Genomic DNA, 13869 nt, shown 5'->3' with positions numbered 1-13869 from the left:
GGCCGGGAAGAACGTAGTGAATGAGCAGCATAGGTGGGCAGGCTGGCTGCAAAGTGTAGCAGTGTAGAGTATAAATACGTATTGTGTTCTGAAGCGTGCTCTAGTACAATCAAAGTTCGGCTACCAAATATTTGTTCATCGGTACGTGCTACGCTGTTTCCGAGTCAAATTTTCGTCTGCAAAAATTACAGGAATACAGGAAAAATATTGATCCAACTTTTTATTTAGCACCATGTCGGATTTCAAACGTCTTAAGCTGAACCTTGTGAAGCCAGTTCCCTCGGACTACGAGATTTCCAGAAATCAGACTCCCAAGCACATCAGCCAGGTTGCTGCTGAGTGCGGAATCACCGAGACTGAAATCGAGCCGTATGGAGCCTACAAGGGTAAGGTCAAGCTCGATGTGATTGACAGATTGCACCACCGCAAAAACGGTAAATACATTCTGGTGACTGGAATCACCCCAACTCCGCTAGGAGAGGGCAAGTCGACCACCACTGTGGGATTGGCCCAGGCTATTGGTGCTACCCTTGGCAAGAAAGCTTTTGCCAATGTGAGACAACCATCTATGGGTCCCACGTTTGGTGTCAAAGGTGGAGCAGCTGGTGGAGGTTTTTCGCAGGTGATTCCTATGGACGAGTTCAACATGCACATCACGGGTGACATTCACGCCGTGGGTATGGCCAACAATTTGCTGGCTGCTGCGCTCGACACAAGAATGTTCCACGAGGCCACGCAAAGCGACAAGGCTCTATGGAAGAGACTGTGTCCTGAGAAGAAGGACGGTTCCAGAGACATTCCTATTGGCTTGCTGCCTCGAGTGAAGAAACTGGGTCTGGACACCAAGGATCCTAAGGAGTGGACTGACGAGGAAGTTTCCAAGTTTGTGAGACTCGACGTCGACCCTAAGACGATTACCTGGAAGAGAGTGCTGGATTTGAACGACAGATCGCTCAGAGGTATCACCATCAACCAGGCTCCAACCGAGAAGGGTCTGACCAGAGAGACTGGTTTCGACATCACGGTGGCCTCTGAGGTGATGGCAATCTTGGCTCTGTCGTCGTCTTTGAAAGACATGAGAGAGAGGCTTGGAAAAATGGTGGTTGCCTCGTCGAAATCGGGTGAGCCAATCACCTGCGAGGACCTGGGATGCGCTGGCGCCCTGACTGCCATCATGAAGGATGCCATCAAGCCAAACCTCATGCAAACTCTCGAGGGCACGCCTGTGTTTGTGCACGCCGGTCCGTTCGCCAACATCTCGATCGGTGCCTCTTCCGTTCTGGCTGATAAGATGGCCCTGAAGCTTGCCGGCACAGAGCCAGGCCTGAGTGCCGAGGAGGAGAGAGAACAAGCCGGCTACGTCATCACAGAGGCCGGTTTTGACTTCACCATGGGAGGCGAGCGGTTCTTGAACATTAAGTGCAGATCGTCCGGTTTGTCGCCAGACGTGATCATCATCGTGGCCACCGTCAGAGCTTTGAAGGTGCACGGTGGAGGAGCCGAGGTCAAGGCCGGTGCTCCACTGCCGTTGGAATATACTACCGAAAATGTCGAGATGCTCAAGGTTGGCTGTGCAAACTTGCAAAAACACATCCAGAACGCCAAACAGTACGGTGTCGATGTGATTGTGGCCATTAACAGAATGTCCTCTGACTCTGACAAGGAGCACGAGGTCATCAAGGAGGCTGCTCTTGCGGCTGGTGCTACCGACGCCATTGTCTCTAACCACTGGGAGGAGGGTGGCCAGGGCGCCAAGGATCTTGCCGAGGGTGTGATCAAGTGTGCTCACAAGCTGTACCCTTCGCAGCAGGGGTCCACGGAGTTGTTCCACTACCTCTACGCTACAGAGGGCTCGTCGATCGAGGAGAAAATCGAGGCCATCGCCAAAAACATGTACGGTGCCGGCTCTGTCGAGTTCCTGCCCCAGGCCCAGGAAAAAATCAAGGAATACAGCTCGCAGGGCTTCTCGAACCTGCCAATCTGTATTGCCAAGACGCAATATTCGCTGTCCCACGACGCTAAGCTGAAAGGTGTGCCAACAGGATTCACCTTCCCAATCAAGGACATCAAGGCCTCCATCGGTGCAGGCTATCTGTATGCTCTTGCGGACCAAATCCAGACGATCCCTGGTCTTGCTACCAAGTGTGGCTTCATGAACGTCGAGGTCAACGATGACGGCGAGATCGAGGGCCTGTTCTAAGTCCGCAAATAATATTGTCTCTGTTCAACACTGTATTTAGACTAAAAAATAGATTTCAACAGTTAGTTTCTCGATTCAACAGCCCCTATGCTGGCGGCTCCCGATTTTCCTTTTCGCTGTTAGACTCTGTAAGAATGGCGTACTTGGACCGTGTCCGTTTCAGCTGCTGCAGCGCGTCTTGGCACTCAGCAAGAGTGGTTCTTGTGTTCTGTTCCTGTATCTTTACGCTGGCCTCCAGCATGCTCAGCGCCTCCTGGAAATGAGCCTGTTTTCTTTCGTACGCAGCGGCAAGATGCTCACTGCGCACCCTGGCAACTTTATAACTCTCCTCCAGGGCCACATTGACCCCTCCCATCCTCTCATTATTTTTTTCCAAGCGGGTGCTACTCTCCTGAATAAATAGCTTCAACTGCCGCCTCAGATCCCCAACTTCCATCTGCGTGCGCAACTTGTACTCCTTCTGAGACTCCACAACCACGTCATAGGATGCGCGCAGCCGATCTGCCTCCACAGTGCTCATGGTTTCCTGCTCTTGTATAGCGGCCAGCTTCCTTCGCAAAGAATCCTCCTCAAACTTCCACCGATCGGCAGCAGAACAGGCCTCCGTGAGCTGTGCCTCCAGATCGAGAACCTTGCGCTCTTTGCGATTCAGCAAACTCTCAGACACCTCGTTCTGGTGTCTCGCGTTCGACAGTTTTTCAGTAAGCGTCTCATTCTGTTTCACAACGACAGACAGCTTCCGCTTGTACTCGTCCAGCTCTGCCTGTGTATCGTCCAACTTGTCCTTCAGCCCGTCGATCTGTATATGAAGGCTCTCAATGACCTTTGACGTGCCTCCATTCGACCCCGTGAGCCGGCCAGGATACTCTCGAATCATGGCACCGAGATGAAACAATTAGATAGAAAAGCTTGTATTTAATCTGCATCTGACGCTTAACGAATCAAGGCTGTGTAGAAACGGGTCGGAGTGGCTTTTTGGCTGTGCACCCGGTTTTTTCCTTCGCCCACTGTTTTCATTGGGGTCCCCGCGAATGGGCAGAACTGGGAGAAGCGTGACAACTTCCATACATATATATATGGAATCGGTGCATTTCCGTCACCCAATATTTTATTTACCTCTACGTTATTGAATGTCCTGGCTCTATGATGCCCGAAATTGGCAACGAATCGAAGTCAGATACACCTGCCATATTCGAACGCAATGTTCAACCTCTCACAGGCTGCCCCGCGCAGACCTGTCCTCCCCACTGGATTTCTGACAACTATACCTGTCCCGTTCTGGATTCCACCGTTGAACTTCTCAGCGATCAGTCCAGTCTTGACACAACGGAGATTGTCGAATACCCGCATTCTGTGAACCTTCCCTCCTGCCGCAGGAGTTCCAAAACCAGCATTTCAGAGCAGACGCTCTCGGATTTCCCATCGCAACTACATCTCACGCAATCTCTTCATTTTTACTCCTTCTCTGACCTTGTGGAGTATGAGCTCCAGAACCAGAGCGAGGAGCGTGTATGCTCCGCCACAACACTGCTCATGACAAGGCAGAGACAGCTCTCTGAAACGTCGTTCTATATAGCATGTTGAGTCTGCCCCTAAGTGAGACTCTTCCGATGGCTTACGTAAGTGTACGAATAATATAACAGGTTTTAGGTGTTGGTGAAAAATAATTCCAATGAGCGAGACTTTTGGCGATTCAAACTCCATGACCAAGTCGCCCGATGCCTGCGCTTACTGCGGCATATCTGAGCCTGACAGTTTGGTGAAGTGCAACACGTGCGAAAAATGGTTTTGCAACGGGAAAACCTCGGGGGCCGGTTCCCATATAATCACCCATACTGTTCTTTCCAAGCACCAGTCTCTCAGTCTCCATCCGGACTCGGAGCTTGGAGATACCATGCTGGAGTGCTACAACTGTGGCAACCGCAACATATTTGTGCTTGGATTTGTTTCTGCGAAAACAGACTCTGTGGTCGTCATTCTGTGTCGTCTTCCCTGTGCACAGTCAAAAAACGTGGAATGGAACACAGCAAATTGGCAGTCATTAATCGAAGACCGCGCCCTGCTTCCGTGGGTAGCGAAGCCGCCGTCTGAGGAGGAGAAGCTGGAAGCACAGCCAATCACCTCTTTACAAATAACAAAGCTCGAGACCAAGTGGAAGCAGGATAAGGACGCCACTCTTGGAGACATGGAGGAAGCCGAGATGGAGGAAGAGCTGGAGCCCATTTTGATGCGGTACAGCGACGCATTCCAGTATCAGCGCTCGTTTGCGCCGCTGGTGCAGTACGAAGCAAACTACGACAAGCAACTCAAGCAGTCCCAGAGTCTTGAGAGGCTCACTGTGACCTGGAGTCTGGGCACCAACGACTTGCATCTAGCTACTTTTGCGCTGCAGTCGTACGACACGCTGGGGATGAAGCTGGCAGTTGGAGACCAGATGATTTTGCGCTACAACGGGTCCGAGCTTGCTGAGCCGTGGGAGCAGTCTGGATTTATTGTGCGGATCCCCAGTGCTACTCGCGAAACTTTCACATTGGAGCTGATCGACTCGAAAAATAAAAGTGTGCCGACGCATCTCCACACGGGCTTCACTGCCGAGCTTGTTTGGAAGGGAACCTCGTATGCAAGGATGCAGGACGCGCTGAAAAAGCTCGCTGTGAACAAAAAGAGCGTTTCAGAACACATATATTATGCTCTGATGGGGATCGATGCTCCGTCGATCGAGTTCAGAGTGAAAAAGAAAAAATCGTACTCAATACCCAACTTTGCCAAGCTCAACGCGTCGCAAGAAAATGCCATCCACAACGTCTTATCTAAACCGCTGTCTTTGATTCAAGGTCCACCGGGAACGGGAAAAACCGTCACCTCGGCTACCATCGTGTACCAGCTGACAAAGCTGCACAAGGGCCAGATTCTGGTGTGTGCGCCTTCCAACATCGCAGTCGACCATCTCGCATCCAAGCTTGAGCAGCTAGGACTCCGTGTTCTGCGTCTGATCGCTAAGAGCCGCGAGGACGTCGAGTCTTCGGTGCAACACCTCTCGCTCACGGAGCAGATGCGGAAACACGCGTCGAAGGACCTCAAAAGACTCCTGGCCCTCAAGGAGAAGAACGGCGAACTCTCTGCATCGCAGTACAAGCAGATGGCGTCGCTGCTATACAAGGAAGAGGCGCTGCTCATGGACAAGTGTCAGGTGATCTGCTGCACGTGTGTGGGAGCTGGCGACCGGCGTCTGGCCAAGCGTAAGTTCAGGACGGTGCTGATCGACGAGAGCACGCAGGCTTCGGAGCCCGAGTGTCTGATCCCGATCGTGAAGGGAGCCAACCAGGTCATTCTTGTGGGAGACCACCAGCAACTCGGCCCAGTGATACTAAGTAGAAAGGCCGGCGATGCAGGACTCAGACAGTCGCTCTTCGAAAGACTCATCTATCTGGGACACATGCCGATCAGGCTGGAGGTTCAGTACAGAATGCACCCATGTTTGTCTGAGTTTTCTTCCAACGTTTTCTACGACGGCAGTTTGCAGAACGGTGTCACTGCAGAGAGCAGATCTCGTCCCGACAGTACGTTCCCTTGGCCGATCAGAGAGATTCCTATGATGTTCTGGGCTGTATTTGGTCGCGAGGAGCTCAGTGCGTCGGGCACGTCATATCTGAACAGGACAGAAGCCATGAACTGTGAGAAAATAATTACTAGACTGCTAAAGGAAGGAGTGGACCCCGGCAAGATCGGAGTGATCACACCATATGCCGGCCAGGCGACGTTTATTGTTCAGTACATGGAGATGAACGGCTTGATAGCAGACAAGTCGAGGTACTCGGAGGTGGAGGTCGCGTCGGTCGACTCTTTCCAAGGACGTGAAAAGGACTACATTATTCTCTCGTGTGTGCGTGCGAATGATAACCAGCTAATTGGGTTCCTGAGTGATCCGAGACGGCTCAACGTTGCTCTGACGAGGGCGCGGTTTGGAATGGCAATTCTCGGCAACCCTAAGACGCTGAGCAAAAATCCGATGTGGAACAGGTTGCTCATGCATTTCAGAGAAAAGGGGTGTCTGGTAGACGGGTCGCTTGAGAATCTTAAGCTGTGCAACATCCCACTCAGCAGAGGCGGTCAGGCCACAAACGGCGAGTTTGGGCTTGCGCCGTCCACAGCAACCGGCAGATCGCAATCATACGACACAAACAGTCTATTTTCATACGGCACAGGGTCCAATCTGAGCCAGCAAAACATGCATTTCCAGGACGCAGCAAACAGTCTTTGGCCGAAGCTGGGCGGTCGCCACGAACAGCAATCTGTGGCGTCGAGCAGCGTTGCCTCGAGCCGGCGATCTAGTTTTATCAGCGTGGAAAATGACGAAATTCGAAATCTAGCAAGGCAATTCCGAAGCCAAACCAGATTTTGATTGCGCAACCAAGGCTGTAGAAAATTATATAAATACCTGTGTGCGTAATTAGTTTGCGTTATTAGTTTGCTCAATTCGTAATGTCTATTTTGCAAGAGAAGATCCAATTGAACAACGGCACTGCCATTCCAGTCGTCGGACTAGGCACAGTGACTCCAGACGACAAGAAACCTATTTTGCGCGAAGTTGTCAGAACAGCAATTCTCGATGCTGGTTATCGTCACATCGACACTGCCTGGTACTACGGTGTGGAGCCAATTTTGGGTGAGGTTTTAGAGGAGATTTTCAATGAGGGAAAAATCAAGAGAGAGGACCTCTTCATCACCACCAAGGTCTGGCCTGCTCTGTGGAGCAACCCGCAAAAGTCTTTGGACAAATCACTCAAGGATTTGAGAGTCGATTACGTTGACCTGTGGCTGCAACACTGGCCATTGACTTTCAAATCTGACGAAAACGGCCAGCCACCCGTTCCTCGCGACAGCTCCGGTAAAGTCATCGAGGACGACGGCGATTTTCTGGACACTTACAAGAAAATGGTTGATATCTACAAGAATTCCAATAAGGTGAAGGCCATTGGAGTTTCAAATTATTCCATTGGCAACCTGGACAGACTATTAAAGGAAACTGACGTGGTGCCTGTGATCAACCAGATAGAGCTTCATCCACAGCTACCTCTAAACGATCTGGTGGAGTTCTGCAACAAACACAAGATTGTCGTTGAGGCATACAGTCCGTTCGGATCTAACGGTGCTCCGGTCCTGGAACTTCCTCTGGTGAAGCAATTGGCCGAGAAGTACAACGTCAGACCTGCAGACATCCTTGTGAACTATCACACGGCTTCTGGACGCGTGGCTTTGCCTCGTTCTTTGAACCCAGACAGAATAAAGCAGGGCTATAAGAAGGTGCCTTTGACCAAGGAGGATCTCGCAAAATTGTACGAGATCGGTGAAAAGGAGCCTAAGAGATACATCAAAGAGGACTGGGGCCATCACATTGGACTGCCATTCTGGGATTAAGGACATCTGATACCGCCGTTCCAGATCTCGAAGATACACTCGCGTTGGCGTGCACCGGATACGAGAGGACTGAAAACAATGAGCAGCTTTCGCTGAGTCTCAAAATTATAATTGGCTAGGTAGTCGTTCGACATAAGCACCTCTGCCACAGTTTTGCGCTTTGATTCAGCGTTCGAGTTGCCGTTTTCGTCGTCATCTTGTGAGCGCAAAAACGACGAGTCGATCCCCAGGTCTTCGCTGAACTCCTCTATCATCTGCTCGTTAAGTATTGGTTTATAATCTTTGATCAAAGATATGCGGGCGTCAAGAAAATTCAGCCAGTCCAGCCCAAGGGCAGGCACAGTCTTGATTTTGGACACCTTGTTTTTGTATTTGGACTCAAACATCTTCTTTCGTTCGGTCTTGAGCTGGTCCCAGATCGGCGTCGAGCTCCTTTGAGACGTTTCCTGCGTGCTCGAGTCTGCAGAATAATCTGCGTAGTCAATCTCGTCGTAAGTGTCAAAGTCTTGCTTGTTGCGCGAGCACAGCTGGCGATAAACGACCCCAACCTCGTCCCAACCGTAGCACCAGCCCAGCTGGTAGTCTGCATTCATCTTGAGAAACACCTCGTCACTAATAATGTCGCCCAGGGGCTTGTCGGTCATCTGATTCGCAACGATGACGGTCACACAATACTCATTGCACATTTTCCGCAAAAAACGTCCTAGTTTGATAATATACGACCGTCGCTGGCTCACAGGCAGCTCTGCTCGGATATGGTGTGTGACTGAGTCCAGTATCACCACCTTGACATTTTTATTTCGCTGTAGTAGCAACGGTAGCTGGTAAAAAATACATCGGTCCTGACGCTCGAGATCGGAGATAGCAATTGAGGGAGTAATCACGTTTTCCATCTGCGGGTATATCGTACTATCCTGGATCCCGTTCGCTCGAAGGAGCTCTTTGTAATGGCTGGATATCTGGCTGAGTCGTTTTGTGCTCAATGCGCTCTCGGTAGGTATGTACATGGTTTGAACGGGCTTTCGCGTTTTTTCAAACAATGACGGGCCCAATCCACCAAACTCTAACGGTAGCTGGCTGGTCATGCTCAACGTCATCAGGAAATTCGATTTTCCTGTCGCAGAGCCTCCGCTGATCTCCACGAGACACCCGCACGGAATGCCTCCATTAAGAGCTTTGTCTAGTTTTTCATCGCCAGTGGTAAAACTAGCCTGCTGTGGAATGCAGTCATCGATCTTTCGTGGTTTGGGGAGATCTTTCTGAAGATGCAGTTTCAGATCCGCGACAAAGGTCTTCACGTCTTGTTCAGGGTGTCCTGTCTTCTTCGCTATGTCTTGAATAGGCCACATCAAAAGCTCCTGGGAGGTTATACCCTGAGTCTCAAAGGCGTTCAGAAGCGACTCAAACTTTTCATCGTCCAGAAGCGGAAAATGGCCTACCTCCTCAGCGAGATCCATGCTATCTATCTTTTTTTCCCTACATTATTTTTCGTTTTGCGCGTCACCCCTGCACAGCCTTATTACGTATAAGCGAACATCTACTCTAGTTCTATATCGCCGGTTACTTTCGCAGAGGACTGATCTTCGTCCTCGTCCATGTCATCATAATCGTCGTCTTCAAACACGTCTTCGTAGATGGCCTCGGAAGATCCCTCGAGGGAATATCGCAAATCATACTCTTCTTGCGTCTCGTCGAACTTGCCAGCTTCCTCGTCCAGAGTGCCGACCTTGCTGGTCCTGCGGTACGTGATCGCAGTCTCTGTGTCCTGCAACACTGTAGCAGAAAAACTGATAAAGGCAACACGCTTCTTTTTCTTATTGAACGCAAAATACATGTTGCACCATAGGGTGCCCGGCAAGTCATTCAGGAACGACTGCGCCGGCTCGTACTGGAAACATGTGCAGTCATCTAAATCCATGTGAGTATTTATTGTCTGCCATATCCAGCCGAGTCCGGATGACTTGCCGAGCGATATAAGAAGCGAGTTTATGCGTTGCACCAGTTCCGCGGACGAAGGTATGAGCGTGAAATTCGTTGGCTGCACATTCGAGAAATCGTGGTCCGGATACACCGAGTTTAAAATAGCAATGAGGTACGCGAAAAGGCGTCTCGACGATTGCTGGCTGAGAGGACCGAACGGCGAGTATTGATCGTCCAACATGGGTATTTTGTCAAGCTCCTCATTCAGAAGCTTATCAAAGCCATTAGATTTCGGAAGAGACTTCGGAGGAGACATATATGGCGAATGGAAAGAGCGAGCGCGCGACTTGTTGATTGGGTCTTTCTGAATGAGCGAACGCGCAGTCGGTTTTGGGGTCGGGTGTGAATAGCTGGACGAGCGTTTCTTCAAACGGATAAATTCTGGAGAGATGTATGACACGTCTTTAGGCGGCGAATTGCTCATCGAAACATCGCTATTAGCCCTGCTTTTCTGTTCCGTTTGTTTATCTTGCTGTTCGCTATTGCAGTACAAGCGGTCGATAGTTTTGTACAATTTGCGGTCTGAGCCAATTGGCTTAGTAGTAAAAAGGTCGACCGTTCCTTGGATGTGCATATCAGTTGTGTCAAAACTGAGTGCTTGATTGACAAGCTCAATGTCAAACTCGTCAATGTACTGGGCCGTTAGCTACCGAAAACGCGCTCATTGCGTGTACACTTACCTTCATATTGTCAGAGGGTTGAAATATAACTTGTACAACCACTGCGCCAGAGTTCAGTTCCTAATTGGTTATGGTAGCGAAGGAGGTTATTATCTTATCTGTTTATATTGACAAGCACGTTGACTTCCGAAAAAACTCAAACAAAGTTTGTGGGTTGGCTGTGGCTATGGGTGGCTGGTGAAATGAATCGGCAATTCGGGCACCTAAAAAAACATCCGAACACCGCTAAACAGGAACTTTCACCTGAAATTCGTGTCAAATTTGCTTAGCTTATCCTGCAAGTGCCAAGCAAGCAAGAAAATCGACTTGCGTATGGTATTGTTTATCAAGCTGCTGCTAGGCAAGGTATGACTTAATTCAACAATAGAAGTGGGCCCGGATGCAAACGTCTCCCTGGTTTTGCAATAGGAATAGAAAGTTTAGTGCTCTGGAAGGCGTTCCTGACAGTTTTTGTTTAATGTTTCTAACTATTATGCATGCGAAATCTTTTTAAAAACGTATTTCCTTGCATAAATCGAGTGGCTATGCAGAAATTTCGGTGCAAACCGATGTCCAGGCGTGAGGCGACCTGTCTGTTATCTCACATCTTTGTTTGCTAAGGCTTGGAAGCAAGCGAGATACTATCTGTGAATTTCAGAACAAAAGTATTGCTGTGTCGTTACTGCATGGTTTCCCTTTTAGAGCCATGCAAAGCAACTATTGAGATACTTTAATTTTTCAGAACAATAGAACTTGAGATTTCAATAGGGTGGCTGGTAGGGACTAGCAGTAAAATCAATAACAAAACCTTCCTATATATTTTCATACAAATCCGGAGCAATCTTTTTTTCGCTTAATTTAGTTCAACTTCTCTCGAACAGTCATGGCTTCGCAGACTCAATCGAGTTCGTCCGTATCGGCCTTTGTGTCTGCACTGATTTTGAACTTGATTATATTCGCTGTTTTCCTTACAGTCTTTGTTGTCTGTAAAGACAAGTTCAAAAGAGTGTATCAGCCAAGATCGACGGTTGACACTGTTCCCAGCAGACTCAAGGCAGATCCGCAGCCTAGAGGCGCGTTTGCTTGGATTAGCTTCATCCTCTCCAAACCAGAATCCTACATCATTGAGAAAGCCGGTGTTGATGGTTACTTTTTCCTGCGCTATATATTAACCTTCGCCTCGTTAGGAATTGTCGGTGGTTTATTCATATGGCCAGTGTTGTTTTCCGTCAACGCCACTGGCGGTGCTCACCAGAAAGGGTTTGATATCATCTCGTATTCTAATAACGCCGGAAGATGGAGATCCTTTGCCCATGTGTTTTGCTCTTGGTTGTTTTTCGGCTTAGTCATTTACACAATTTACAAGGAGTTGATTTACTACACTAGTTTCAGACACGCTTTGCAGACCACTCCACTGTACTCGTCCTTGATTTCTTCCAAGACTCTGTTTATTGACAATGTTCCAGATTCAATGCTAGACGAGGATACTTTGCACAGACTATTCCCAGCTGCTGTGAATGTTTGGTACACCAGAGATACCAAAGAGTTGCAGGACCTTATCAAGAAGAGAACCAAACTTTCTGGTAAGCTTGAGAATAGCATTGTGAAGGTTGTTGGCAAGGCCATCAAGCTCAGAACTAAGGCTGCGAAAAAGAACAAGCCAGTTCCCGAGCCAGCCAACGAAATTACCTCCTACATTCCAGAAAAGAAGCTTCCAACTTACAAGGATTCTTGGATTCCATTCTTCGGAAAGAAAAAGTCTCTGTTCACTACTGGTATTGACGAGCTTGGCGAGTATAACAAGAAAATTAACGATGAACAACTGAAGTACCCGGACGGTTTTGAGAAGACTGGCTCCGTGTTCATTGAATTTGCCAACCACTTGGAGTTGCAAAGAGCATACCAAGGTGTTCCATACTCGAAGGAGCTCAAATACTCGAGAAGATTCACTTCTATTGCTCCTGACGATGTTGTTTGGGAAAATTCTGGTCTCACGGCCAAGGTCAGAGCAGGAAAGCGGTCCATTGCAATCACGATTTTGACCTTATTAATCATTTTCTGGGCCATTCCGGTTGCCGTTGTCGGTGCTATTTCCAACATCAACTACTTGACTGAAAAAGTGCACTTCTTGCGTTTCATCAACAACATGCCTTCCGTTCTTATGGGTATCATTACAGCTTTGCTCCCAACTATCGCTCTTGCTGTGCTGATGATGTTGCTTCCACCATTCATTAGAAAGATGGGTAAACTAAGTGGATGCATGACAGCTCAAAGTGTTGACTTCTGGACTCAGCAATGGTACTACGGCTTCCAAGTGGTTCAGGTCTTTTTGGTTGCTACCTGTACCTCTGCTGCTGCATCTTCTGTCTCTGATGTGATTGAGAATCCATCCAGTGCTATGCCTTTGCTTGGTCAAAAATTACCAGCTGCTGCCAACTTCTACATTTCGTACATGTTGCTGCAAGGTCTGTCGATCAGCTCTGGTGCTTTGGCCCAAATAGTTGGTTTGATTCTCTCCTTCTTTCTTGGAAGGATTCTTGATGGCACCCCAAGAAAGAAGTGGAACCGCTACAATACATTGGGAACACCATCGTGGGGTACAACATACGCTGCTTTCGGTCTTTTCACGGTCATTATGCTTGTTTATTCAATCATCTCGCCAATCATTATTGCCTTTACTACCATCGCCTATTTCCTCATTTACGTTGCATACCTTTACAACTTGAACTACGTTCTCGATCGCAATGTTGACAACAGAGGTCGCAACTACCCTCTGGCCCTGTTCGAAGTCTTTGTTGGCTTGTACCTTGCCGAACTCTGTTTGATTGCCCTGTTTGTCATGCCAAAGAACTGGGCATGCGTGGTCCTGGAGGCAGTCATGCTGGCAGCTACCGTTGCTGCCCATCTCTATTGCAGATGGAAGTTTGAGCCTCTTCTTGACACCGTGCCAGTCGGCGCCATGAAAGAGGCCAACGGAGGAATTGTCGGTGCATATCCAATGAGCGATCAAGGTCTGCGTCAAATCCGGGAAGAAGGCCAGACCTACTTTGTCGCTGACGGCTCTGATTCTTCGAAGTTCTCTGAGTACGGCGGAGGTGCTAAGCAGCACTCGTTGGCCAGCGACAGCCATACTGCTGCCACCGACTTGGAGAAAATCGGAACCCTGGACAACGAAGAGAGGCCGTTCAACCAGGCTAACGTTACCGAAGAACAGGTCAATAAATTTGATGCTAGACGTTACGCTAGTGCGTCTTTTGTGAAGGGATACGTGAACAGATACTTCAAGCCAAGAACGTACTTGAGCTTCAACTACGTGAGGTCAATTCTTCCTGTCTCGTGGCAAGACCCAGTTCCTGATCAAGGTCTGACGTTTAAGGACCCAGCTGCCTCGGTGGATGAGCCATACTTGTGGATCGCACGTGACAGTCAGGGCCTGAGCAGAAGCTTTGTGGAGCGTTGCCAGGGAAAGCTGCTAATCAGCGATGAGAACGCCGTTGTGGAAGATAACGGAAAGAACAGGTACACTGGTCCGCCACCAGACTATACAGATATCCAGAAGGCCTGATGACGCCACAGTTAACTTTCTTTGTGTTGCCGAGATTTAATGTTCCT

General features: G+C 49.0%; 7 protein-coding genes across 7 annotated transcripts; 4 read left to right on the top strand and 3 right to left on the bottom strand.

Annotated features, from left to right (window-relative positions):
* Positions 1 to 232: 232 nt before the first annotated feature.
* Positions 233 to 2200, top strand: HPODL_02628 (C-1-tetrahydrofolate synthase, mitochondrial; the record flags this gene model as incomplete). Its single annotated transcript, XM_014076940.1, has 1 exon — positions 233 to 2200. The coding sequence occupies one exon, from the start codon at positions 233 to 235 to the stop codon at positions 2198 to 2200; it is 1968 nt and encodes a 655-aa protein (XP_013932415.1).
* An 85-nt stretch (positions 2201 to 2285) lies between these two features.
* On the bottom strand, positions 2286 to 3077 carry HPODL_02627 (uncharacterized protein; the record flags this gene model as incomplete). The annotated part of the gene is made up of 1 exon (XM_014076939.1): positions 2286 to 3077. One exon carries the CDS (start codon positions 3075 to 3077, stop codon positions 2286 to 2288), a length of 792 nt encoding a protein of 263 aa, XP_013932414.1.
* Positions 3078 to 3872: 795 nt separating this feature from the next.
* Positions 3873 to 6602, top strand: HPODL_02626 (ATP-dependent helicase NAM7; the record flags this gene model as incomplete). The annotated part of the gene is made up of 1 exon (XM_014076938.1): positions 3873 to 6602. The coding sequence occupies one exon, from the start codon at positions 3873 to 3875 to the stop codon at positions 6600 to 6602; it is 2730 nt and encodes a 909-aa protein (XP_013932413.1).
* An 80-nt stretch (positions 6603 to 6682) lies between these two features.
* Positions 6683 to 7618, top strand: HPODL_02625 (D-arabinose dehydrogenase [NAD(P)+] heavy chain; the record flags this gene model as incomplete). Its single annotated transcript, XM_014076937.1, has 1 exon — positions 6683 to 7618. One exon carries the CDS (start codon positions 6683 to 6685, stop codon positions 7616 to 7618), a length of 936 nt encoding a protein of 311 aa, XP_013932412.1.
* HPODL_02624 (uncharacterized protein) lies at positions 7615 to 9075 on the bottom strand (the record flags this gene model as incomplete). The annotated part of the gene is made up of 1 exon (XM_014076936.1): positions 7615 to 9075. The coding sequence occupies one exon, from the start codon at positions 9073 to 9075 to the stop codon at positions 7615 to 7617; it is 1461 nt and encodes a 486-aa protein (XP_013932411.1).
* Positions 9076 to 9155: 80 nt separating this feature from the next.
* On the bottom strand, positions 9156 to 10284 carry HPODL_02623 (Repressor of RNA polymerase III transcription MAF1; the record flags this gene model as incomplete). Its single annotated transcript, XM_014076935.1, has 2 exons — positions 9156 to 10232; positions 10279 to 10284. 2 exons carry the CDS (start codon positions 10282 to 10284, stop codon positions 9156 to 9158), a joined length of 1083 nt encoding a protein of 360 aa, XP_013932410.1.
* An 856-nt stretch (positions 10285 to 11140) lies between these two features.
* Positions 11141 to 13822, top strand: HPODL_02622 (putative membrane protein; the record flags this gene model as incomplete). The annotated part of the gene is made up of 1 exon (XM_014076934.1): positions 11141 to 13822. The coding sequence occupies one exon, from the start codon at positions 11141 to 11143 to the stop codon at positions 13820 to 13822; it is 2682 nt and encodes an 893-aa protein (XP_013932409.1).
* Between the last annotated feature and the right edge of the window lie 47 nt (positions 13823 to 13869).

The sequence above is a fragment of the Ogataea parapolymorpha genome, chromosome VII (assembly GCF_000187245.1).
Source record: "Ogataea parapolymorpha DL-1 chromosome VII, whole genome shotgun sequence".
NCBI lineage: Eukaryota > Fungi > Ascomycota > Pichiomycetes > Pichiales > Pichiaceae > Ogataea > Ogataea parapolymorpha.
This window is presented reverse-complemented; position numbering and strand designations above follow the sequence as displayed.